The sequence below is a fragment of the Bubalus bubalis genome, chromosome 4 (genome assembly GCF_019923935.1).
Source record: "Bubalus bubalis isolate 160015118507 breed Murrah chromosome 4, NDDB_SH_1, whole genome shotgun sequence".
Taxonomy (NCBI): Eukaryota; Metazoa; Chordata; class Mammalia; order Artiodactyla; family Bovidae; genus Bubalus; species Bubalus bubalis.
The window spans coordinates 22,464,255-22,492,025 of record NC_059160.1 but is presented as its reverse complement, the minus strand read 5'-3'; the positions used below and the strand labels follow the sequence as shown (position 1 = coordinate 22,492,025).

The window sequence follows — 27,771 nt, the reverse complement described above, 5'->3', positions numbered from 1 at the left end:
CAGAGTCTTTTCCAATAAGTCAACTCTTCGCATGAGGTGGCCAAAGTACTGGAATTTCAGCTTTAGCATCATTCCTTCCAAAGAAATCCCAGGGCTCATCTCCTTCAGAATGGACTGGTTGGATCTCCTTGCAGTCCAAGGGACTCTCAGGAGTCTTCTCCAACACCACAGTTCAAAAGCATCAATTCTTCGGTGCTCAGCCTTCTTCACAGTCCAACTCTCACATCCATACATGACCACAGGAAAAATCATAGCCTTGACTAGACGGACCTTTGTTGGCAAAGTAATGTCTCTGCTTTTGAATATGCTATCTAGGTTGCTCATAACTTTCCTTCCAAGGAGTAAGCGTCTTTTAATTTCATGGCTGCAGTCACAATCTGCAGTGATTTTGGAGCCCCCAAAATTAAAGTCTGACACTGTTTCCACTGTTTCCCCATCTATTTCCCATGAAGTGGTGGGACCAGATGCCATGATCTTCGTTTTCTGAATGTTGAGCTTTAAGCCAACTTTTTCACTCTCCACTTTCACTTTCTTAAAGAGGCTTTTGAGTTCCTCTTCACTTTCTGCCCTAAGGGTGGTGTCATCTGCATATCTGAGGTTATTGATATTTCTCCTGGCAATCTTGATTCCAGCTTGTGTTTCTTCCAGTCCAGCGTTTCTCATGATGTACTCTGCATAGAAGTTAAATAAGCAGGGTGACAATATACAGCCTTGACGTACTCCTTTTCCTATTTGGAACCAGTCTGTTGTTCCATGTCTAGTTCTAACTGTTCCTTCCTGATCTGCATACAAATTTCTCAAGAGGCAGGTCAGGTGGTCTGGTATTCCCATCTCTTTCAGAATTTTCCACAGTTTATTGTGATCCACACAGTCAAAGGCTTTGGCATAGTCAATAAAGCAAAAATAGATGTTTTTCTGGAACTCTCTTGCTTGAGTTTGGGGTTAGCATATGCAAACTAGTACATACAGGACGGATAAGCAACATGGTGCTACCGTATAGCACTGGGGGCTATATTTAATATCCTGGCATAAACCATGATGGAAAAGAATACAGAAAAAGAGTGTATGTGTATAACTGAATCACTGCTGCAGAGCAGACACAAGACCGCAAACCAACTATGATGATGTGCGTGCTTGGTCTATACTTCCATAATAAAGAAATACATATATATAAATAAATGAAAGTTTCTCAAGACACCATTTCCGGCCAAAAGGAAAAGAAAAGCCTATTGTGAACTGATGTCAAAATCAAATGACAGGGTCCAATCAGTCAAGCGTCTCCACGTCCATTAGGAACAGGAACATGCTCAGGTGGCCTCAACCTGCAGCTAGGAGGGTCTCACTCACAGTGGTGCGCATCTGTGTCCTTCTGGAATCACAGAAGCCTCCTCCTGCTCCTGAGTAGTCACCATTTCCTGTTGTGCAAGCGACAAACAATGGGCAGATGGTCGCCAGTGTTTCCATTAATTACACCACGGGCTGAATGGCATCGATTACCACATAATGGACATTTCACAGTGACCCTGCTTCCTTTGTTCAAACAATGTATCTAAGTGTCTCAGCAAAGGAACCCATTCTATTTGGGTCTTTAAGAGAATGAAAAGAGGAATCTCAGGAATAATTGCATCACTTTGCCCCAGTAATGATTTTATGACTTGCCCAACTTCCCATGTGCCTTCTTACCCTTGGAGGTGTTATGTCCAGGCAGGATGGGAGGGAAGAAACCTCAAAACCTTAAGTGGGTCTCAAAGCTCAATACATCAATGTCAGGCGGATCACCCCGCAATTGGCTGCCCTGCCCTGGAAATGGGCTAGAAAGTGACACTGAAAGGCAGCCAAAAAGGAAGAGAAACACATCAGGGTCAAAATCAAAGCTCAAGGGCAGAGACTCCACTCCTCCCTCCTCACTGGGAGACTCTCCCTGGACTCTACAAAAGTTCAGGGCCATAAACATCCTAGAACAGGGGTCCCCAACCCCCGAGCCCCAGAACGGTATTGGTCCACGGCCTGTTAGAAACAGGGCCTCACAGCAGGAGATGAGCAGTGGGCAGGCAGGCAAGCCAGCAAAGCTTCACCTGTATTAACAGCCGCTCCCTATCACTCACGTTACTGCCTGGGCTCCACCTCCTATCAGATCAGCAGTGGCATAATAAACATAATGAACTTGAATCAATCTGAAACCATCTCGCTCTCCCCTGCCCCCCTGGTCCATGGAAAAACTGTCTTCCACAAAAGCAGTCCCTGATGCCAAAAAGGTTGGGGACCACAGTTTTACAGGATCTTCTGCCTCCCTGGGAAGTCCTGTTCTGCTTTCTCTCTCATTAAAGCCCCACTTTCTGTAGCCCTCCTGAGTGGGAGAAGGGCAGCATGAACCACTGTCCAGCTTCCCCAATGGCGTCCCTCTGTCCACCTTCATTTCTGCCACAGTCCTCTGAGATATTGGTAAAAACCCCTTTCTCAAAAAAATGACTGATCAGGAGCATGGAAAAGTTAGCCTTAAATCGGCAGAGCTGGCATCTTCATGATGGATACGTGGGGTCTTCAGGGTTATTTTCTTAAGTGTGGCTGCATCCCATAAGGACTGTCTTTGAAATAAAAAAGGGTGCTATGAAACCATGGAAAGAATACTAGAAAGGAATATGGGATCAGGGAAAGAGAGCATTAAGTGTGATTAAGGAGAGGAGTTGGGGAGTAAAAAGCCTTTGGATAAAGAAGTAAAGAGAGGGACTTCCCTGGTGGTCCAGTAGTCAAGACTTCATTTTCCAATGCAGAGGGTGTGGGTTCAATCCCTGGTCGGGGAGTTAAGGTTCCACTTGCCTAGTGGTCAAAAAACCACAATATAAGACCAAAGCAATAGTGTAACAAATAAAGACTTTAAAAATAGTCCATATAAAAAAAATCTTAAAAAAAAAAAAAGAAAGAAACAGAAAAAGATAGTAGAAAAAGCAAAGGCTTTGGAGTCTTCCATGTGGGTTTCAGATTTGGATTTGAGTGTCCGGCTCCACCATTTAACAACCACATGCCCTTAAATGGTTTGCCTTTCAGGTCTCTGAACCCTGGTTCGTATCTGTCAGAAGTCTATGACAAGGTACATCAAATGCCTGCTCTAGACCTGGCACAGGGTAAACACGTAAAAGAAATTACAGTGGTCTTATTATTACGACTCTTACTCCCACATTAGGAGAAGAGCTGAAGGAGCCCTGCTAATAGATGGAAGTGGGTGGATGTGAAGAAAATCTGGCAGGCACACAGTATAACCTGGACTCTCCTTCCCAGTGTCCAAGATTATAGGGAAATAAAAGTAAGTTTGTATGACCTAAGCAACACATTCACTATTTTAAAACCTGAGCTAAATTTGGCAAAACTAATACAATTGTGTAAAGTTTAAAAATAAAATAAAATTAAAAAAAAAAAACAAAAAACCTGAGCTAAGGCAACCAACCAGTGTAAAACTGGGTTAATAATGTGCTCTATAATCCCCTCACTTATGCAAATTGGACATGAATATAACCCTTTCTCTGACTTAGAGAACAGACTTTGGAGGCAGTGTGCAGGTAAATATTTTACACCTAACATCCTCTATGCTATGCTTGGAGAAAGAACCAGAGATACCCAAGATGAGACAGTGATGATGCTGATGATAAAGTTTATAGTAACATAATCATCTGGTTGACCTCAAGTGATACCAGAGTCTGTGCTCTTAATCACTGTGCCAGGTAACCTCTCCTGACATGCGAGCGCCTGGCACAGAGTCCGGAGGCCCATGTCATTGACACCTCAACTCCCCTACACAGACTCATGCAGGGAACACTTCCTCGGTACGAGGGGAGAAATGAGGCAGAGACCCCTTGTCCGGGCAGAGCAGGAGTGTTTTTAGACAGGCTGTTGGCATATCCGGAGGGGGATGGAGATGCACCGGGCAGAGATGGGAGCAGAGTCCAGCAGAAGGGAGCACACAGAGGGCATGGAGTGAGAATGGAGACCAGAGGAACACCCGAAGTGAGTGGATTCTGTGGCACACAAGTGTGACTACTACAAGACGGAAAGGCAGGTATGTGGTGCAGGGAGTCTTGGTCTCAGCAAGGGTGAAAGAGAAAATGGCTGATGAAAGACTGAAATAATGACATTTGCAGCAACATAGATGGACCTAGAGGTTACCAAACTAAGTGAAGTCAGACAAAGAAAGATTAAATATACACACTACAATATATAAAACAGATACTGTATAGCACTGGGGACTATACTCAATATTTTGTAATAACCTATTAGGGAAAAAAATCAGAAAAAGAATATATATGTATGTATAACTGAATCACTTTGCTGTACACTTGAAATTACTACAACATTGTTATCAACTATATTTTGATAAAAAATTAAAAAAAAAGAAAACAGCTGAGGTGTACTAGGATGCTTCCCTGATAGCTCAGTTGGTAAAGAATCCATCTGCAATGCAGGAGACCTGGGTTTGTTCCCTGGGTTGGGAAGATCCCCTGGAGAAGGGGAAGGCTATATAATCCAGTATTCTGGCCTAGAGAATTCCACAGACTGTATAGTCATGGGGCTGCAAAGAGTCGGACACGACTAAACGACTTTCACTTTCACTTTGTGCTGCGATGCGGGAATAAATCCCTACTAAACGCTATTTTAATTGTGCCACTAACGCTCATTCTTCTACAGTAACATCCTATAAGAACTCCATTGGTGGTCTTACTGCATTTTAAAGAAATGACTTTTACTCACTAAAAGAATCCTTTCATTTACACAGCTCCTTAGATTCCTGCAGAAAGCTTGCACCTTCACTGCCCCATTTGCTCTGGAATGCAAGTTGGCTGTCGCCTTAATTTTCTGCAAGACCAGCTCTAGCAATGGTTGGATACGTCCCTGGACACATGTCAAGCTCTCTACTCATGTGCAGAATGAGCCCTGGGGAGTGAGGCCAGGATGGCATCTACAGTCTCATGATACCGGGATTACCCTGGTGGTCCGGTGGATAAGACTCTGCGCTCCCACTACAGGGCACATGGGTTTGATCCCTGGTCAGGGAACTAAGATCCCATGTGCTACAGGGTGAGGCCAAAAGAAAATAAAATGATGGAGCATTTTAAAAAATAAATTAAAAAAATATAAAAATCTCACAATACCAGAATACAGTCTGTCAACAAGAGCAGAGAAACGTTCACTGCTGTCTCAAGCTCTAGGGACACTTCCTCAAGAAAACCTTTGGGAATCCTTGAGACCTGAAAGAATGAGAGATGTTTTAAAAGGAATTTGGCTCTGGAAGTGTCCTCCCAAGAAACAACAGAGACAGCAAATGAGTAGGTACTGTGATTGTCATTGGTCGGAACACTTTTGATAACTTTTAGGTGTAGACAGTTGTGAGGAAGAGCCCTCCTGGCTTGCTCTGTACTAGCCAAGAGGTCACTATATCAATGGTTCTTTTCTAATAAGACCTTCTGGGCCTACCCTACCTAAAATTTACACCCCACTGACATTTCCAATCCTTTTTCTTGCTTTCTATTTTGATTCTTGGCATTTTTCTTACATGTGATATGTAAAACTACTTTTTTCATCTTGTTTATTATCTGTTTCCTCAATGGAACGTTAAGGTCTATGAGGAAGGGAGTCTGTCTCTTTTGTTCAGCGTTGCATCCTTACCACCTGGAGCAGAGCCTGGCCCAGAGCTGAATGAGTTCAGAAACGAAGCAAACATGTAGAGGTACATGCATAGAACATTCTGAAAAGCATATTCTTATCTCAGTGAGTGAAAAAGCAGCAGCCAAGGAGACAGAACCCTAATAAGGCTCATATAAACAAGAAAAAGAGAAGAGAATTACTCCAAGTTGCGGGGGAAAAATGTGCGTTCAAAATAGAGATTCATTAAAAAGGAAAACAAAATGAACCAGGCTAAAAGCAAATACTGGTCATCTCATCACTAAAGTTAGCAACCATGGCTAACTGTCATATTTCCCTCTAATCTTTTTAAAAAAGAGATTTAACATATCTGAAATCCTATTAACTACATAATGTGTATTAATTTTTTCCACTTAATGATCTAACTGTTTGCTTAATATCACTTGATTTTCACTGACAGGAGGACCTAATCAAGTGAAATTTACTTGTAACCTTGGGGCCTTGCACCAACCCCTGTGAATCTCAAAGTTAGAATGAAGATGCATTTTAGAATTATAAGTTCAAAGATGGCACAGAGGGGCTTCCTGGTAGCTCAGTGGTAAAGAATCCACCTGCCAATGCAGGAGACACGGGTTCAATCCCCGGTCTGGGAAGATCCCACATGCCACAGAGCAACTAAGCCCATGCACCACAACTATTAAGCCTGTACTCCAGAGCCCAGGAACTGTAGCTACTCAAGCCCGAGCACTCTAGAGCCTGTGATCTGGAACAAGAGAAGCCACTGCACTGAGAAGCCCGCACCCTGCAAAGAAGAATAGCCCCCGCTCACTGCAACTACAGAAAAGCTCACACAGCAACAAAGACCTAGCACAGTCAAAAATAAATAAAGTTACAAAAAAAAAAAGACTAGAAAGAAATTAAAAAAAAAAACAAGATAATGAGATGTTAAAAATGTAGCCCCAAACCACGCTGGGCACACAACAGACTACATTTCCCAGCATCCTCTGGAGTTAGCTGTGGCCATGTGACTGAGTTCCAGCCAAAGTGACCTGCAACATTTATAGGTCTGATCTAGGAGAACCTCACATCTGTGCTACTCCGCCATTTTCCCCTCCTGCCAACTGGAATGCTATCAGCAATGTGGCCTTTGGATATGGCAGGGCCATAAAACGGGAGGAGCCTTGAATTCCTAACTCAATGGAGGAGTCACCTGCTAATCAGAAACATCCACCCTGAATATGAGCAAAAAATAAACTTCAGCAGCATTTGAGCCATTACACATTCTTGAGTCTATTTATAGCTGCAGCCTAGCCTACATTTACCTAATGCGTGTGCTGTGTGCTTAATCGCTCAGTCATGTCCGTCTCTTTGTGACCCTTTGGACTGTAGCCTTCTACGCTCGTCTCTCCATGGGATTTTCCAGGCAAGAATACTGGAGTAGGCTGCCACTCCCTCCTCCAGGGGATCTTCCTGACCCAGGGATCGAATTCACATTTCCCGTGTCTCCTGCACTGGCAGGCAGATTCTTTACCCCACTGAGCCATCAGGGCATTTACCTAACAGAACTCTCATAACCTTTATTTTCTGTAACAGAATAAGAAAGCTTATCAGTCACTATGACAAAGACATTGACACATGTGAAGAATATATTAACTTGTTCATTTAACAAGCATTTATTAAATGTCTACTATGTGCCAGGCATGTGCTGAGCATCGCAGCTACATTCAAATGTATTAACACATTATTGATCGGGAGATTTTTGTAGAAGCTAACGTCTGTGGCTGGTGATTTATTTTGCAAGTAAAGACTGAAAGTCTCCAGTCAGTAATGTTTGGGTAACAAAAGACCTATTTATACATCTCTGGCCAATAATGTGTTATACTTCCTTATTTTTCTTCATGAAAGAGGCACAGGACAGGACTGTCTTTCCCTGGTCCCACTTCCAGTTCCGTTACCCTGTGCCCGGAATACTGCTCACCTGCTGGCTTACAGACTGCAGTTCCTCTGGCTTTCCTCACAAGAGAGGTGGCTGAGGGGCCTCCAACATCACCCATCCTCGCAGGCTGGAAAACGAGCTGGGGAAGAGAATGGAGTGGGCCTCTGCGCCTGGCCCGTAAGGCCTGTACTAGGAAAGCTGGCCGAGCCGGCTATCCAGGGGCACGACTAGGGCAGCTGACCTGGAGGCAAACAGGGCTGCTGCTCACACATGCTTCACGTCAGTATCCAGAGCCTGAATGGAGGGGAATCTCAAAGCCGTCTCATAATTAGGTTTTGCTCAGGCCTCGCCAAAACACACAGGCCCACATTTCCAAGAGGCGAATAATAAACTTGATTGGGCCTTTGTCCAGGATTTCTGCCTTTCGGCAGGCCAGCGCTGGTACAGAGGAAGTGAGGGGCCAGGTCTGAGGAAGTGCTGTACGGCGTCCCTTACAGCCAGATACACCAGAATGTGCCCAATCCCTTAGCTGGATTTCCTGCCACGCAGGGGACCAGCTGTGTTTCTTACTGGAGAGAAAGGCTGCCCAAAGGACAAGAAGGGGGCACAACTCTGTCCCAAGGGCTCAACCTGAAATTCACACCAGGGCAGCTTGTCAGACAGAAAGGAAACCCGGAACGTTCCAGAAATGCCTCGCCCTCAGCCTTTCAGCAAAAAGAAACCCAACATTTCAATGCTCTTGTCAAAATTTACAGCTTTAACCAATGCTGCCAAACCCATTTTATAATGTGAAGTCGAGCAAGCAGTGACCAATGCCAGGGTATGTTTAAAAGCAGCAACAGGAATCTAACAGTGTTGTCGTTGGGAGGACATTTGGTTCAAGGTGGCAGGCAAAGGGTAACATCCTCACCTGGCCAGCGGCTCACACAAAGCAGGCTTCTTGCTGAAGGGGCTCAGAGTGAATGCTAACACCAGTTTAAACACGGATTCTCTGTGCAAACTGTGAGAAACTCACTTAACCTTGGTCAGCCTCTCCCCCAGCCCCATGGGAGGAAACATGGTACAGGAAGTCAGGTCAAATACTTGGAAAACGGCTCCAGCTGGGTCTCAAGCATTACAGTATTGTCGACTGAAAGAAATCCCTGCCCAAGAACAGGAGCTCACTCCTTCCAACACTAGTTGAGAGCCTACAGCACGAAAAACGAATAAAAACCCAATGATAAGGTTCTGTGGAAGTGGAATGTTAAGTAGTAAGGTAAAGCAAAAAAAGAGGACGGGAAATCAGAAAGATTCATCTTCTATTGTCTTAGTTATTAACTCAGAGAAAAAGCTTGGACAAACCCCCAATAAACTCAGGGACCCTTAGTTTTGAGTGTGCCATGAAAGGGCTGAATTAGAGAAATTTGAGGGTGTCTTTATAATCCCACGTAATCACGCGGCTTAAGTGTCCATCTGAAAATGCTTCATTTGGATTAATGTTACGGGAGCATGCTTTCAACACAGATAACAACGAAACACACAGAGGCTACCAGAATCACTCATGAATTTAGTTTTAAGGCCTTTAAGCAAGTACACAGAAACTGTAACAAAGTTAACCTAGTGGCTTCTAAATCGTGAACACATTCCCTCGCTGACGGCAACGGGCGGGGGCAGAAACGAGATCCAGGTCGGTGACTGTGAGCCGCTCGGTTGTCTCAACTGTGTCTTCCTTGGGCTTCCTTCCAGGTCTTTGCCACTGGCCTCCCTCCCCACGTCCCCGGACCCTGCGGAAAGCCCTTATGTTAGGAGGACGCACGTTCCTTTCTTCCTTAGCTTTCAGTAACCCCGATTTCAGTGGAAGATGTGACCTAAAACTGAAAGTGTCTGCCTGCCAACCTGAGTCCTTAACTAGAAACGATGAGATACCAACAGAAGTCACTGGAAGAATCAGAGGCGAGATATTCACAGCTTAGAGGCCAAGGACCACTCACGTGCCACGTCCAGCTTTGCATTTCTCATGGTCCACACTCCACAGGCACCAGTTTGCTTTTTACAGAGCAGAATAAACAGTTAAATTAACTACAAAAACTCCAGACAGCACATATCTGTGGCATGAAGGAAATCAGGCAGGGCTTGCAGACTGGGTTAAAAATGATGAGTCGTGCCTCTGTGTAGTTCTTTGTGATACTCAGGTTGGTGATAGTACTTAAGATGAGTCAATATTTAGGCTGCTGCTGGTATCAGGAAAGTTCACACAGGCCAATTCAGAGCAGTAAGGTTAGGCTTTTCTCTCTCAGTCATTATTTTCTGTTGTTATTTTTTTTTTCTATTAGTCATTATTTTTATTCAAAACAATAACAAGAGCTAATACCACAGTGTTTATTATATGGCAGACATGGTCCCATACTTTACACAGAGTAACTCATTTAACCCTCAGCAGACCTTTCTGAGGCAGACTACTATTTTTATCCTCATGTAACAGAAGAGGAAACAGGCTTAGAAGAATCAAGTCGCAGGACTTCCCTGGTGGTCCGGTGGCCAAGATTCCGCATTTGCAATGCAAGGGGAAAACCATCCCTGGTTGGGGAACTAGATCTCATGCACGTGTCAGAGCTGAGAGTTTGCATGTCACAACTAAAGATACCACGTGTCTCAACTAAGAGACATGCCTCAACTGGGCACAGCCAAATCTAAAAATAAGAAGAATCAAGTAACTTGCTCGAGGTCACACAGCTCATTAAAGGCAGTGGCAGGGTCTGAACCTGGGAATGAGGCTCTGGAGTTCGCACTTAGAACCACCACACAGAACTGCTCACAAAATCAAGGCCCGAGTTCTTTCCACCTCCGCTGAGCCCGCAATAACTCCTGGACTCATTAACTGTGCTACTACTCAATAGTCACTCTCAACAAACCCTCTCCTTCAGAAAAAATACACAGGCTCCTCAGGTGTGACTGGTCTGTGCCCGGCGCCCTCTTTTTAAAAACCTGCCTAGTTCCCCCTGTTCTTTCAAAACAAATGCCCCCAGGGCTCTTACTACCTCAGGGGCCTCCCTCTCAGAATTCACCTTGTATCCTTTATCCACCACCTCTTTCTTCTATCTCTTCACCCTCAACCCACTAGCCTAATATACTACCCATAAAAAAAACACCAAAAACCCCAAATCTCATTTGATCTTCATCCACTTTTAATTCCATAGTATCAATTTCTGCATCTGCATAACGAGGGCCTTGGACCAGAAGCTCTCTCAGGTCCTTCCAGTTCTGACATCTGCTTCTTACCAGAGAGATTTCCTGGAACAAGTTTAGTTTCTCCACTGTCCCTCTGAAGCCCCAAGTTAATTGTCTTCTGAGACTCTCAGCTGGTCCCATAGCTGGCAACACTCTCCTCTCTCCATTCATTTTCCAAATCCCAGTTTTTCTAGAAGACGTGACTTTAGCCTCACCCAATCCAGAATATTAGAATCTTGAACTCTCCCAGGCCTTCGGTTGTGAACCACAACTGAGTGCTCCACATTGATGGCACCAATCTTTCATCTTACTGCTCTGTGTATCTTCGTTCCCTCGCCTAGATGAAGCTCTCAGCGAGCAGGGGCCATATTACGCTTCTCTATCACCCTTAAAGCCCCTCACTCTAGGTCCGTTGACAATAGCTGCTTGGCCATGCTGGCTGGCTGGCTGAGGGTCATCCTGAAGCTACTCGGGAAACTAGTGGTCAATGGACAAGACTCTCTAGTGTGAAGGAAGACACCCCTAGCTTTCACTCCTCTCTGATAAAACAAATTCCTATCAACTTTTTATTCAAGAGCATCATCCAAATTTAGCAATAGGAAAGCCCGGCGAACTTCTTGGTTTTCTTCTATCTGATTCAGCAATGGTTACAGAAACATTTCCCTCTGAGCCAAACGGAAGTGATCCCAAGCACTGCAGCTTTCAGGGCTTCTTGGCTGATCCAGGTTCTACTTCCACTAATACACATTCTCCACGGTTATTAAGTTCCTTGACTTTTCCACACATATAGCATTATGTTACTTCCTTACACTTGCAACCCAACTTCCAGGAAACATCTGGAATAATACAAGCGAGCTGGTGTTTGATCAAAACGACATCCTCTGCTTTATTCCTTTGGAAGTGACTAATTTCAACCCTGGGGTTTGAAGTGAGTGCACACAGACACGTGTGTTTCAGGAGTTTGCACCAAGAGAGATACACGTCTCCAATGAAAACCTGCAAACTGTGCTCACCTCTTTGGCCCTAAGAGAGCTAACGGGGCACTGCTCGTACCGGGCCTACTGTCTCTGCTTGGCAACAATTCTGGCCACTACTGACAGCTCAAAGTGAATTCCAGGGCTCCTCAAACGCAGAATTTTAAACTTCGTTTACTGTCTTTAATGAACGTTCCACAGCACTGGTGCTCAACCCTGGCTACTTGTGAGAATTATCCAGAGCGTGTTAATGAACACCAAGGCCTGGCTTTCTCCCTCCCCCACCCACCTCCCTTCAAAAGTTTCCATCTAACTGGTTTGGAGTGAAATCAACATGTCACTTAAAAGCATCTCAGCTATACTGCATGAATGAAGGTGATATTTTAAGTATGATAATGGCACTCTGGCTGTGTTTTCAAAAAGGAGTCTCTGTCAATGGAAAAACTGTTTTTTTTTTTTAAAAAAATCTCCATTTAGTTAATGGTATTGTACCAATGTGAATGTCCTGGTTTTGTCATTGTGCTAAGGCTTTGTAAGATGCTCGCTTTAGACAAAATAATGAGAGGCATATAAGGGATCCTCTGAATTATGCTTTGAACCGTTCTCTAAGGCTGAAAGTAATTCAAATTAAACAGTTTTTTAAAGGGGTCCTCTATTTTTAAAGATAAATATGCTTAAATATTCATGAATGAAATAATATGCCTGAGATTTCCTGCAAAACAGACCAGCTGGGGAGGTGGAAGGGAGTGAGTGGGGGTGTGGATGAAACAGGGGTCTTCACAAGTTGGTGCCTGTAGCAGCCGGGCAGGGCAGTAGCAGCGAGGACGGGAAAGGCCACAGTATTTGTCCACTTCAGTGTGTGTGTAAAGTTTTCCACCACATTTACTGGAGTGAAAATTCCCAGGTGATTCTAACTCTCACTCGGGCCCAAGAAACCACTGTGGAGTTGAAAGTGTGGTATAATGAGCTCTGTCTGTCCGGTACTATCACCTACAAAATACTTTGCCCAGATCTTTGACAGTGAGCTAGTCACTTAATCTTTCTGTACCACATTTTCCTAAACCATGAAGTGACAGATATGGAGTAGAGGACCCTATCAAAAAGAAGACAGAAAACAGTAAAATGTTGATTTATTCTAAAATCTGAAAATTAATGACATGGTTAATTTCTAACACAGTCAAAAATGGTAAGGTCTTACGTCTACAGAAGCATTTCCCAAAGAAGGCTCTAAAAAACACCACTCCTGGGACTTCCCTGGTGGTCCGGTGGTTAAGAATCTGCCTTCCAATAGAAGAGACTCAGGTTCAACCCTTGGTCAAGGTACTAAAATCCCATATCATGCAGGGCAATTGGGCCCACATGCTGCAGTGAGGAGCCTGCATGCCAGAATGAAGATCTTGCACGATGCAACTAAGACCCAACGCAACCAAATAAATACTGTTGTTGTTTTGAGAGAGAGAGAGAGAAGTCAGAGGATATGTGTGCTGTGAAGATGCTAAAGATCAACTTTAAAAAAAAGACTATTCATATTAGATGCTAACAAATGCTACCCAAGATAAAGGTTCTGAAATCAAATAAGTTTGAAAAGTGCTTATGTTCTTTACTGTAACATTGCTAAGAACTTTTAATAAGATAATATGCATTGGGACTTTCTGAGGATGGTAATAAAATATGCAAGAAGTCTGACCTTCTTTGTACGGAACCAGTTTTACAGAACTTATCTTGGAAAATAATGCTCTAGACTAGTGGTCCCCAAATCCCATGTAATGGAGAATCGCGTTCGTATCATTCAATAAGTTTATTAAAATAATGAGTCACAGACCACATGCTAGGCCTATTGGAGAGGAGAGAAGAATTCAATACTAAAACTAACAAAAAAAATCCAAGTGATTCTAATACAAAGTCATGTTTGGAACTTCAAGTTCTGCCGACCATAATGTAGTAAAATAAGTCTAATATCGAAAAGGCCACATGCACACTGACCAATAAAAAAGGTCATATTTAATACTTTTTCATATAAAAGTCGTTAGTCCATAAGAAAAGCATATATGCACACAACATTCTATGGAGAGTAAATAGTAAAATAATGGAGGTGTTGGCACATTTACATCTATCAGTAGAGCTAACGACTACTTCGTCATCTCAACGATGTAGTACTTCTATTACTAACTGATCATTAATTTGCAGTGATTCTCCACTTTCTCCCTGTGTGTTTCCTCATGTCCATCTTCTCCTGCCAGAGTCAATGACCAGGACTAATTTGTTAAATGCCAGGAAATGCCATTCACATAGGTGGTTTCTCCAAGTTACAGCTCCTTACCTTTTCTTTATATGACATCACTTCAAGGTGTCAGAAGAGAAATTCCTTCTTGATTGAAAATTTTTGTAAACATACTTACTTATACCTTGGTGCTCCCAGAGCTGTGTGATGCGCTGGCCCAGTCAATGATATATTTAAATGTTTAAAAGAAGTATCCACTTATTGTTATTCATAATTACTTAACATGTGTACCACACACTCTTTCATTTACTAAGTACTTTCACATGAATTATCTTGTGTCTTTCTTCACAAAAACCCTGTGGGTTAAGTAGGCACAATTGTTTTTATCTAACCAATAAGAATCACTGAGATCTTCCTGTTAACACAGTGAAAAATATAATTGAGGAAGATGTCAGATGCTTTGCTCTCAAAGAACTGATACTCGACTAGAAAACAAAATATAAACTACACACAGGAAAGAGTTGAAGCGTCAGTCAAAGCAAATTAGTATGGCAGGATTTCACACATACTAACAACAGTTAACACATACTGAGCAATTTAATCTTCACGCAACCCTTCAGGAAGGTTACTACTATTAGACCCATTTTTCATATGAGGAAACTGAGACCAAGAGAAGGGAGGTAACCTCCCCAGGGAAATAATAAATGGGGAACCAGGATTCAAACTTCAGATTAGTCTACACCACAGACCACTATTTTTCATCACCACATGTTACTGCTGGGAAAGACAACGTTCCCAAAGTCATGGGGACAAATGTTAAGACACCGAAACAGAAAATGACTACTTCCCAAAAAAGTGGGGTCAGTGGTGCTACACCCCAGGAGAAGAGGACTCAGGAGTCACAGGGAATCACGAGACTGAGTCAGCCATGCTACTTTCTCGCAATCCATTACCTCTTTGATTCGTTTCACCAAAGCGTTCTGATCAAAAGCAACGGCCTCAGCGCACTGATGGAGGTGGTCCTGATAGCGGAGACAGAGCTGCAGCACTTGCTGAGAATCCAGTTTCTCCAGTTTGGCGTTCGTTGGGGAAGTCTGGCCACTCAACAGCCCTTCAAAGCAGAAAAAAAAGAAAAAAAAAAACCCCAAATGAAATGAAAAAGTACTAGTAAACTTGTGAATGAAGTAGTTTAATAACAAGTTCACAGAAGACAGAGTAAGAGGTTTAAATTTAACCTTGCATCTTTTGTCATGTGCTAGTGAGAGTCACAGCAACGATCGTTTATGGAGCGTCTAGTATGCACCAGGGAGAAGGCGACGGCACCCGCTGCAGCACTCTTGCCTGGAGAACCCCATGGGCGGAGGAGCCTGGTGGGCTGCAGTCCACGGGGTCACAAAGAGTCGGACACGACTGAGCAACTTCACTTTCACTTTTCACTTCCATGCATTGGAGAAGGAAATGGCAACCCACTCCAGTGTTCTTGCCTGGAGAATCCCAGGGACAGCGGGGCCTGGTGGGCTGCCGTCTATGGGGTCGCACAGAGTCGGACACGACTGAAGCAACTTAGCAGCAGCAGCAGCAGTATGAGCCAACCACTTGGCAAAGTGCCTCCTGGGCGTTATTTTTCAGACTTATAATTGTCCAGGAAAGTAAATGACCATTAGCTTCATTTTACAAGTGAGGAACCCAAGATGCAGAGAGGTTAAATAACTTACCTAAAGTCACACAGTACGTGGTTTCTACAAGACACAACACCTGACCTTATGCCCTACTTTAAGATATTAAGAATATGAATCCCTTCTTCACCAAAAGAATTGTAAAATGGTTGTCTGAGAAACAGAAGAAAATATATATAAGGAAACTGTTAGGAGGAAATACAAACATGAAGACATTTAAAAGCTGAGCAGGATGTCCACTAACACGCCATGAGTCTCATCCTTTACATTTTCTTCCAACATCAGTTTAGCTGGATAACTATTAAATTCCCTTAAATTTGAACAGGACATTATTTTTCAAAGCCTTTCACACAGAATTACCTTACCTTTCTTTAAGGTGTGTAGACCAGGATAATTATTAGCATTTACAAAAGACAAAATATCAGTTAAAGAGCTTAAATGACATGCCAAGGGCCACACAACAAAGTTCTCACCAGAACTCAAGTCCCCTGATTTCTGATCAAGTGCTTCCTTCCAACTCAAAGGTTCACAAACTTTTTGGTGTCAGGACATTTTGATCCTCCCAGAAATTATTGAGGACCCTAAAGCACTTGTGTATGTAATTTAAAGCAATATTCAAAGCTGTTAAAAATTAAAACTGAGCAGCGGGAGGAGAAGATGAGACAAATGGAGAGTAGCACTGAAACATATGCATTACTGTATGTAAAACAGATAGCCAATTAGAAGCTGCTGGTGTAACTCAGGGAGCTCAATCTGGTGCTCTGTGACAACCCAGAGGGATGGGATGGGGTGGGAGAAGAGAGGGAGGGGACATATGTACACCTATGGCTCATTCATGTTGATGTATGGCAGAAACCAACACAACATTGTAAAGCAAATGTCCTCCAATTAAAAAATGAAAAAAAAAAAAAAAAACCCAGAAAATTCTTGAACACTTATCATTTTTTAAAATAATATTACTCAGCTATTAAAAAGAATGCATTTGAATCAGTTCTAATGAGGTGGATGAAACTGGAGCCTATTATACAGAGTGAAATAAGTCAGAAAGAAAAACACCTACAGCTCAACTCCAGAAAAATAAACGACCCAATCAAAAAATGGGCCAAAGAACTAAATAGACATTTCTCCAAAGAAGACATACAGATGGCTAACAAACACATGAAAAGATGCTCAACATCACTCATTATCAGAGAAATGCAAATCAAAACCACTATGAGGTACCATTTCACACCAGTCAGAATGGCTGTGATCCAAAAGTCTACAAACAATAAATGCTGGAGAGGGTGTGGAGAAAAGGGAACCCTCTTACACTGTTGGTGGGAATGCAAACTAGTACAGCCACTATGGAGAACAGTGTGGAGATTCCTTAAAAAACTGGAAATAGAACTGCCTTATGACCCAGCAATCCCACTGCTGGACATACACACCGAGGAAACCAGAAGGGAAAGAGACACGTGTACCCCAATGTTCATCGCAGCACTGTTTATAATAGCCAGGACATGGAAGCAACCTAGATGTCCATCAGCAGATGAATGGATAAGAAAGCTGTGGTACATATACACAATGGAATATTACTCAGCCATTAAAAGGAATACATTTGAATCAGTTCTAATGAGGTGGATGAAACTGGAGCCTATTATACAGAGTGAAGTAAGCCAGAAAGAAAAACACCAATATAGTATACTAACGCATATATATGGAATTTAGAAAGATGGTAACAATAACCCTGTATATGAGACAGCAAAAAAGACACTGATGTATAGAACAGTCTTTTGGACTTTGTGGGAAAGGGAGAGGGTGGGATGATTTGAGAGAATGGCATTGAAACATATATAATATCATATATGAAATGAGTCGCCAGTCCAGGTTCGAGGCATGACACTGGATGCTTGGGGCTGGTGCACTGGGACAACCCAGAGGGATGGTATGGGGAGGGAGGAGGGAGGAGGGTTCAGGATGGGGAACACATGTATACCTGTGGTGGATTCATTTTGATATATAGCAAAACCAATACAATATTGTAAAGTTAAAAAATAAAATAAAATTTAAAAAAAAAGAAAGAAAAACACCAATACAGTATATTAATGCATATATGGAATTTAGAAAGATGGTAATGGTGACCCTATATGCAAGACAGCAAAAGAGACACAGATATAAAGGACAGACTTTTGGACTCTGTGGGAGAAGGTGAGGGTGGGATGATTTGAGAGAATAGCACTGAAACATGTATATTACCATATGTGAAACAGATCACCAGTCCGAGTCCTATATGCATGAAACAGGGAACTCAAAGGCGGTGCACCGGGACAACCCTGAGGGATGGGATGGGGAGGGAGCTGGGAGGGGGGTTCAGGATGCGGGACATATGTACACCCACGGCTGATTCATGTCAATGTATGGCAAAAACCACTACAATATTGTAAAGTAATTAGCCTCCAATTAAAATTAATTAATTAATAATAATAATAACCCCATTATGTGTTCATGTAAATAACATATTTTAAAGGATATAACTACTTTCCCAAACAAAGAAGTGAGAAGAGTGGCACTCATTTACATTTTTCTAAGTCTTCTCACTGTCTTGGCTTCATAGCAAACAGCTAGTCTCAGACCTGCTTTTGCATTTAACATGTTGCTATTTTACATCATGAAGCCTCTGAAAAACTCTACTGTACACTCCTGTAAGAGGGTGAGAGTAATTAACAATCATCTAAGGATTACTGTGAAAATAGCTTTGACCTCTGAGAATCCCTACTGGGAGCCTGGGGATCTCAGGGACCCCGTTCCACACCCAGAGCAGTACACTCACACCAGAGCCAATGGCAGAGTACAGATCCGAAATACACATGACCAGCGCATGCGCTGGGCACCATCAGGATGGACTCGCACGCATCCAAGCTTGTCTTGGGAAGCCTCCCCCACTCCTGCCTCCCAACCACCAATGTCAAACCTCCACTGGTTCTGAGGAACCGGGAAGTAAGCCAAGTTCTTCATCCCCTAAAGAAGATGGAGGCTGCCTGACCGGAAGGAGCTGTTCCAGAGAATTCTCTCAGCTCCTCCTCTGGCCTGACAGCAGAATGAAGGCTGCGCCCCGCAGGGCCCTGCTCCCCCACCTCCACTGCCAACCCTGGCAGGGGACAGCCTGGAGCTCCTAGGAGCCTGCCTCCCCGCAGGAGCTTTTGACAGGGTTGACTTTGGCAGAAATAAGGATTTATTTTTTAGATCTGACGTTTTTATTGAGATCCTGTGTACAAGACCTTGCGTATTCCTTTACCTAGCTTCTCCCAAAGGCAACATCTTGCAAAGTTATAATACAATATCACAGTCAGGACACTGACATGGGTACGACCCACTGATCTGCTCAGATATCCCCACTTTTTTTGGGCGTGTGTTTAGCTCGGTACAGTTTTTTCATATGCCTAGGTTTGTGTATCACTACCACAGTCGATTCGGAGCCATTCCAACACCCCAAGAAGTTCTGTTGCTTTTTATAACCATAACTACCCCTCTTCCATCCTCAGCTCCAACAACCACTAATCTGTTCACCATTTCTAAAATTTTGCCATTTCAAAAATGTTCAAAAAGGGAAAAATCCAAAATGTAACCTTTTGGGATTGACTTTTTTCACTCAGCATAATCCCTCAGAGATTCATTTACTTGTTGCATGTATCAGTAGTTTGATCATTTTTATTTCTGAGTAGTACTCCATGGTATGTATCACTCAGAGTTTGGTTAACTATTCACCTGTTGAAGGACATTTGGGTTGTTTCCAGTTTGGGGCTATGACAAACAAAGATGCTATGGACAGTCACCATACGGGTTTTTCTGTAAACACAGATTTTCATTTCTCTGGGATGAATGCCCAAGAGTACAACTGCAAAACAAAACAAAGAGTACAGTCAGCAAAGATAAGACCGGAAGCTGACTGTGGTTCAGATCATGAATGCCTTATTGCAAAATTCAGACTTAAATTGAAGAAAGTAGGGAAAACCACTAGACCATTCAGGTATAACCTAAATCAAATCCCTTATGCTTATACAGTAGAAGTGAGAAATAGATTCAAGGGATTAGATCTGAAAGACAGAGTGCCTGAAGAACTATGAACAGAGGTTCATAACACTGTACAGGAGGTGGTGATCAAAACCATCTGCAAGAAGAAATGCAAAAAGGCTAACTGGTTGTCTGATGAGGCCTTACAAATAGCTGAGAAGAGAAGAGATGCGAAAGGAAGAGGAGAAAAGGAAAGATATACCCATCTGAATGCAGCATTCCAAAGAATAGCAAGGAGACATAAGAAAGCCTTCCTAAGTGAACGATGTAAAGAAATAGAGGAAAACAACAGAATGGGAAAGACTAGAGATCTCTTCAAGAAAATCAGAGATACCAAGGGAACATTTCATCCAAAGATGGGCACAATAAAGGACAGAAATGGTGTGGACCTAACAGAAGCAGAAGATGTTAAGAAGAAGTGGCAAGAATACATAGAACTATACAAAAAAACCCTTAATGACCCAGATAACCATAATGGTGTGGTCACTCACCTAGACTAGTCATCCTGGAGTGAGAAGTCAAGTGGGCCTTAGGAAGCATCACTGCAAACAAAGCTAGTGGAGTTGATGGAATTCCAACTGAGCTATTTCAAATCCTACAAGATGATGCTGTGAAAGTGCTGCACTCAATATGCCAGCAAAGATGGAAAACTCAGCAGTGGCCACAAGACTGGAAAAGATGTTTTCATTTCAATCCCAAAGAAAGTCAATGCCAAAGGACGTTCAAACTACTGCACAATTGCACTCATTTCACATGCTAGCAAAATTCCCCAAGCCAGGCTTCAACAGTACATGAACCGAGAATTTCCAGATATTCAAGCTACATTTAGAAAAGGCAGGGGAATCAGGAACCAGTGGAATTGCCAACATCCATTAGATCATCAGAAAAGCAAGAAAATTCCGGAAAAACATCTACTTCTGCTTCACTGACTACGCTAACACCTTTGACTGTGGGAATCACAACAAACTGTGGAAAACTCTTTAAAGAGACGGGAATACCAGATCACCTTACCTGCCTCCTGTGAAACCTGTATACAGGTCAAGAAGCAACAGAACTGGACATGAACAATGGACTTGTTCAAAATTGGGAAAGGAGTACGTCAAGGCTGTATACTGTCACTCTGTTTATTTAACTTCTGTGCAGGGTACATCATGAGAAATGCCAGGCTGGATGAAGCACGAAATGGAATCAAGATTCTCAGGAGAAATATCAATAACCTCCGATATGCAAATGAGTCCACCCTTATGGCAGAAAGTGAAGAGGAACTAAAGAGCCTCTGAATGAAAGTGAAAGAGGAGAATGAAAAAGCTGGCTTAAAACTCAACATTCAAAATACAAAGATCATGGCATCCAGTCCCATCACTTCATGGCAAATAGATGGGGAAACAGTGGAAACAGTGACAGACTTTATTTTCTGGGGCTCCAAAATCACTGCAGATGGTGACTACAGCCATGAAATTAAAAGACATTTACTCCTTGGAAGAAAAGCCATGACAAAACTAGACAGAGTATTAAAAAGCAGAGACATTACTTTGCCAACAAAGGTCTGTTTAGTCAACGCTATGGTTTTTCCAGTAGACAGGTATGGATGTGAGACTTGGACCATAAGGAAGGCTGCGTGCTGCAGAATTGATGCTTTTGAACTGCGGTGTTAGAGAAGACTCTTGAGAGGCCCTTGGACTGCAGGGAGACCAAACCAGACAATCCTAAAGGAAATCAGTCCTGAATATTCATTGGAAGGACTGATGCTGAAGCTGAAGCTCCAATAGTTTGGCCACCTGATGCAAAGAGCCAACTTATTAAAAAAGACCCTGATGCTGGGAAAGGCAGGAGGAGAAGGGGACGAAAGAGGATGAGAAGGTGGGATGGCATCACTGACTCAATGTACATGAGTTTGAGTAAGCTCCTAGAGATAGTGAAGGACAGGGATGCCTGACGTACTATAATCCATGCGGTTGCAAAAAGTCGGACACGACTAAGCAACTGGACAGCAACAATTGCTGGGTTGCATGACAACTGCACGTTCAGTTTTATAAGCAACTGCCAAACATTTTTCTAGAGTGTCCATACTGAGAAAATGTGGGATTTCTCAGACCACTAAAATCTCCTAACGAAGGTATCAATGGCTACGCCACTACTGACAAAGAACACAGTTCCTGGAACACAGACTTGGGAAGAAAGGCGCCTAGAGCACTTTGTTGTCAATTCAGGACTGAAGTCATAAAAAGACTGAAGACAAACTGTGAGAAGAGGAATTAAATGATTTTGTGCCATCAAAAGTGGGCCAGGATTTAAAAAAAAAAAAAAAAAGTGGGCCACAATAACACAAAGATCATAAAGGAAACATTGATATATCCAAAAGATAAAACTCAAGATTCCTCATGGTAAAAAGCAGTGCAAGCTAAAACAAAACAAAAAACCTGCAAGAAATATTTGCTACATGTATCATAAAGGGTAAGCTTCCTATTAGATAAAGAGCTCCTAGAAACTGGCAAGCAAAAAATCAGCAAAAGCAAGACGGACAAAGGATATGAATGGCATTTCACAAAAAAGTAAATACCAATGCCACAACTCTTGAGATGCAGAAGTTCACTCATTATAAGAAAAATACAAAAGAAGACTGCACTGGAAGTGCATTCTTCTCTTAAACTGGTAAAAATCCAAAAGTGTGATTAAAAACTCTGGGTGGAACTATGAGGAAGCAGGCATTGCTGATTTGTATGTAAGCTGCTAATGTCATCATAGAGGGTGATTTGGCAACGATATCAATTTATGCAATTACAAATGCATAAGCCATTAATGCAGCAATTTCTCTACTAGGAATTTATATGTTAGCACACATGCTAAACGATGTATCATTATTTAAATGATTATTCATTGTAGCAGTGACTATAATAATAAAAGGAGAGCGAATACCTCAATATCCATCAAGGGAGCTTGCTATCAATATCAATCAAGGTACATCCATAAATGGTATTACAGGGCCACGGAAAAGAATGAAGACGGTCTATACAGGTGTGTGTGTTAGTCACTCAGTCATGTCCAATTCTTTGTGACCTCAGGGACTGTAGCCCACCAGGCTCCTCTGTCCATGGAATTCTCCAGGCAAGAATACCGGAGTGGGTAGCCTCTTCTTCTCCAGGGGATCTTCCAAACCCAGGCATCGAACCCAGATCTCCTGCATTGCAGGCAGATTCTTTACCATCTGAGCCACTAGGGAAACCCAAGGTTTGTACATATTCACATGGAAAAATCTCCCAAGGATATGATGTTATAAAAGAAAGGTATATAAAAAATGAAGAAAATACATTGCCTTGGTGAATTTATCATGTTCAAATTGTCTTATTAATATAGTAAAGATTTTCTAGCGTATCTTGGCTTTTTCAGGTGATGTCTTTAAAAACTTTTTTCATCTATGTATAATGTCTATAGTACTTATTTTATACCCCTATTGTATTTATAAGACTCTATTAGACAGTTAAATGTAAGTGGTAATTGCCGGAATCTCAGTCAAGCTCTTGAATTAAAATGTAAAGATTTAAGTATTTTGCTGTTCATTGTGTAATTGCTATTGGTAGTTATTAAATAGTCTTTACCATATTTAAATAGTTTACTTTAATTATCAAGAATGGAGGACTTCCCTGGTGGTCCAGTGGTTTTGATTCCAGGCTTACAGTGCAGGAGGCCTGGGTTCAACCCCTGGTCAGGGAACTAGATCCCACATGCTGCAACCAAGATCCGGTGCAGCCAAATTAATTAATTAAAGAAAAAAAAAGAGCGAGCTGAGGAAATCTTCAGGAGGAGAAAGGCTTCTCAGGGTCCCTGCTCTGCATTCCCATATATACTTCAGAGTGAGGCCTGCTCTCAGCCTGCACCTGCTCCTCCAAGGTGAGTGAGGAAGATTCCAGAGCCTGCCCTGAAGAGTGGCAGGGAGGAGAGCTCCAGCCAGGGCTGGCTCATGGCACCAGAGGCTGAAGCAGAGAGCCTCCAAACCAGCGACAGATCTTCAATCAAAACCCTGACCCTTCTTCCTACAAAAAAATGAGGGAGGTGGGGGGAAAGTTTGCTAAGTCTAGAAGGCACCCTAAGGTGTTCAAACGAAGGCGCTCAGCAACTCCAAGGTCAGAGAAATCACACTTGAAGGGACTTCCCTGGTGGTCCAGTGGTTAAGACTCCATACTTCTAAAGCAGGGGGCATGGCTTTTATCCCTGGTTGGGGTACTAAGATTCCACATGCTGTGTAGCCAAAAAATAAATAAATAAAATTTAAAAAAGAAAAAGAAATCACTCTTATAAACTGCAATTACACCCTCCCCTAAACACCTAAAAGCAAAGCTCAGGTACACAGGTCTATTATCAGAATGTGCTTCTGATAATAGAAGGAATCTCTGAAAATCAGCCCATAAATCCAGCTCCAGGACACAGAAGGAGCAAGACAGAGGAAAAAAAAAAAGATGGGCCACTTTTTCTACTCCTGAAGTTACAGAGCTCCAACAAGACAGGCTGGTCCTGCAGGCAATCAGAACAAAGTTTTCCCAGGTTCTCAAGTGTCAGGAACTCAGCTCCCCCATTCTGATGCCTGAAGCACCCCTATATCTTCTGATGAAAGGAGGAGAGCAGACAGAAAGCTGGGTACATTCAGAGATGGTAAATTTTTTCATTTGCAGGAGACCATATACTGCCTGCCCTCCAAGAGGTTTTTATTTGGAATACATGTTCATTTTTAAACATTGTTGATGCTTTAACTGTGTGCTCTCCTGCTCTGTCAACCTCTACCTGAACTCAGCCAACCAGCATCTCTCATTCACATTACCTGCCTGGCCTCGGAGGGCCTCTAGGCTTATCCCTCTATTTTCAGTCTTACTTACCAACTCTAGTGATAACCTAAACCTTTAGCTTAGGTAACAGACAATGAACCCTATATACCCTTGAAATGATCTTTTGTAGAGTTTTATAAATGCTCTTTATGGTTAAGTCTTTTTTCCCTTTTTTACATTTTATTACATAAACTTTCAAATATACAGAAAAGAAAAACTATATACCCAAATATGATCTAGAATCAGCCACTGACATTTTATCACATCTATTAATACTTCATCCTTTTGTTGTCTTTTCCTAAGCCATTAAAAAATTAGCAGTCATGACACTTCATCCCCGATATTCTATTCTTTTATGGATTTATGGTTAGTTTTTCATGTTAAACAAAAGTTTCTAAATTATGTCTTCCTTACTCTGTTAGGGAACAGAGCCATTACCCTCAGCTTTCTAACTCTTCTTTAGCTTAACACAGTGATGTACACAAAGTAGATGTTTATTGAGCTGAAGATGTGATTTAATAGATTCCATATTTGCAAATGGTAAATACTGAGGCATACCCTAAGATCCTGTTGAAACCACTCTGTTTATACAGGAATGAAGAGTGGGCTCTGGGGAATGGGTGAGGACCACGTCTGAGTATTACACAGATACAGCAACTTGCCATTTGTACCTACCTCTCTGTGTAAAGTGTTGAGTGGAAAAACCATCAGGGTTAGAAATTTGGAAAAGATTTTTGCTGAGAAATCTTTTTCTCTCTGAAATGTCAGGTAGGAAAAAAAAAGTTTTCCTAAAGTATAGTACAGAGCCATATGGCTATTAACCTATGCTATTACCAAGCTGAATTCCTTAACTTTTAAAAACTTAGTCACTTTCAGGAGTAGAAATCAGTATTATGAGTAATAGCACTCAACTTTGGGAAATAGCATAACAAGCGTCATTTTCTTCTGCAGAATCCAGAAAGCAGAAGCTATGTAGCTTTGACAACAGCTATTGTGAAGGTACAACTAAGCAACACATTAAAAAAAAAAAAGAAATCACCTCCCCACAAAATCAAGGATTTTTTACTCTATTGGTCACAGACTATTTCAAAGTCAGAAGTACATAAACCATGTGTATTATTTACCTAAACTCTAGATCCCAAAGGCATTCAGGTCTACAAACACCTGCCCATTTAAACAGGACCTTATGATGTACATTAGAGATTGATTCTTTTGCAGTATTCAGAAAAGCATGCCCTCTCTGACTGGTTTCCTGAGGAACTTTTATGTCCACCTCAGAGGCACACCAATCTCACTCAGGAGAAGCAGCCACCAAGAATGTCTACCATTATTGTTTTGGTTAATCCATGTGGCAGAAGACACTGCAAGTGTAGACAGCCCCAGTGTAACAGCCAGTCTATCACAGGTTTCAGTGTGGAGAGAATGCTCCCTCCTAATAATTTCTACCAGAGGTTCTAACTACCAGAGGGCCAAGAAAGAACTTCCTCATTGAGGTAGTGCTACATACACACTAAATGTCCGTATCCCCCCAAAATACATGTGCTGAAACCTAATGTGAGAGTATGAGGAGGCAGGGCCTTTGGGGGTGATTAGGTCATGAGGGTGGAGCCATCACGAATGGGATTAGTGCCCTCATAAAGGAAACCCCAGAGGGTGAAACTGATTCATTCACCATGTAGGACACAGGAGAAAGACTGCCAGTTGTGAATCAGGAAGTGGTCCCTCACCAACACTGAATCTGCCAGCGCTTTGATTATGGACTTCTCGGCCCCCAGAACTGGGAGAAATAATTTTCTGCTGATTGAAAACATCCAGTATATTATATTTTATTATAGAAGCCCAAATGGACCAAGACAGGGAACATGGGGAAAGCTGATTTGAGTCCCATTATTTATGAACTGTGTAAACGTGGACAATTTACCTTATACTCTGAGCCTCAGTTTTCTCATGTAAAACTGGGATAATAATCACTTCCCCTTCAGGATTTACCTAGCATACAGCAGGATCCTGGTAAATATCTGTTCCCTTTCATCTTCCCTGTCTTAAGACTCAGGAGGTAAAGGGGTACTTAGGCTTGGGGGGGGAATCAGCAGTAGGGCACAGAAAGCATTTCACCCCTCCAGGTTCAGGCACCCATTTGTCCATGGTCAATGCCCTGGTTTATGGTACTAAAGAAGCAAGAACAGAGAATGTCAACAACCCAAAGCAGATACAACTTTTCCAACATGATCAGCACCTACAAATGAGACACCTCACTATCTTCAAGGAATCCTATAGGATAAACTTAGCTTTTTATAATCTCCTCCACTTTTTCCTCACAAAGAGTTTATAAATAAAGGTTCAACTCATTATCCTTCTTCAATAGTCTCCAGGCTCAAAGCCTTGTACTCTTGTTGAACTTACAGGGCAAGGAAAGCAGGCAGCTTGACATAATGAAGAAAGTATAAGCTTTAGAATCAGACTGACGTGGGAATTTGAATCCAGGAATTGCTATTTACCACCTATGTCATGGGAGGGTGGATGCTTAACTTCCCTGAACTCAAACCTTTCATCTGCAAATTAAATACTACCTGCATTAAAGGAGTACTGAGAGAATTACACCAAGGTACACCTGCCATAGTGTAAGGCACAGAGTAGGCACTCAATTCATGTGAATTTTCTCAATGTCCTCAACGTCCCCAAGTCCCCAACTACCAACTGTTGCCGTAATCAAATAAGCAGGGCCAGCCCTACCATATACGAGTATCTGCTAGCACTGCCTTCTATATATACTATATACATCAGGACTGTGGAAAATAACAAAAAAAAATGATCTCCCTCCTCAGGCAGATTACCAGAAGCAGCAGGACTTAAATACAAAGAACACAGAGGTGAACAAGGACTCAAATGAAAAGTAACAACAAAAGCCAGTTCAAAAATGGGCAAAGGACTTAAGTAGACATTTCACCAAAGATACAAGGATGTCATTAAGCACATTAAAGATGCTCAATATCACTACTCATTCAGTTCAGTTTAGTCACTCAGTTGTATCCAACTCTTTGCGACCCCATGAATCGCAGCACGCCAGGCCTCCCTGTCCATCACCAACTCCCGGAGTTCACTCAGACTCACGGCCATCCAGTCAGTGATGCCATCCAGCCATCTCATCCTCTGTCGTCCCCTTCTCCTCCTGCCCCCAATCCCTCCCAGCATCAGAGTCTTTTCCAATGAGTCAACTCTTCGCATGAGGTGGCCAAAGTACTGGAATTTCAGCTTTAGC

The 27,771-nt window shown here is 42.4% G+C and overlaps 1 protein-coding gene across 5 annotated transcripts in view; it reads right to left on the bottom strand.

Moving 5' to 3' along the window:
• The window catches only part of BORCS5 (BLOC-1 related complex subunit 5), a 95,804-nt gene that overhangs the window by 13,334 nt on the left and 54,699 nt on the right, over nt 1-27,771 (bottom strand). For 3 of the 5 annotated variants that reach the window (XM_044941160.2, XM_025283279.3, XM_006075645.4), the window contains one exon: nt 14,923-15,080. In XM_044941160.2, the coding sequence (XP_044797095.1) occupies nt 14,923-15,080 (158 nt within the window). Of the gene's footprint in view, nt 1-2,562; nt 2,818-7,609; nt 7,707-14,922; nt 15,081-27,771 lie in introns of those variants that run through there. The other 2 variants (XM_044941162.2, XM_025283280.3) reach the window with 2 other exon arrangements.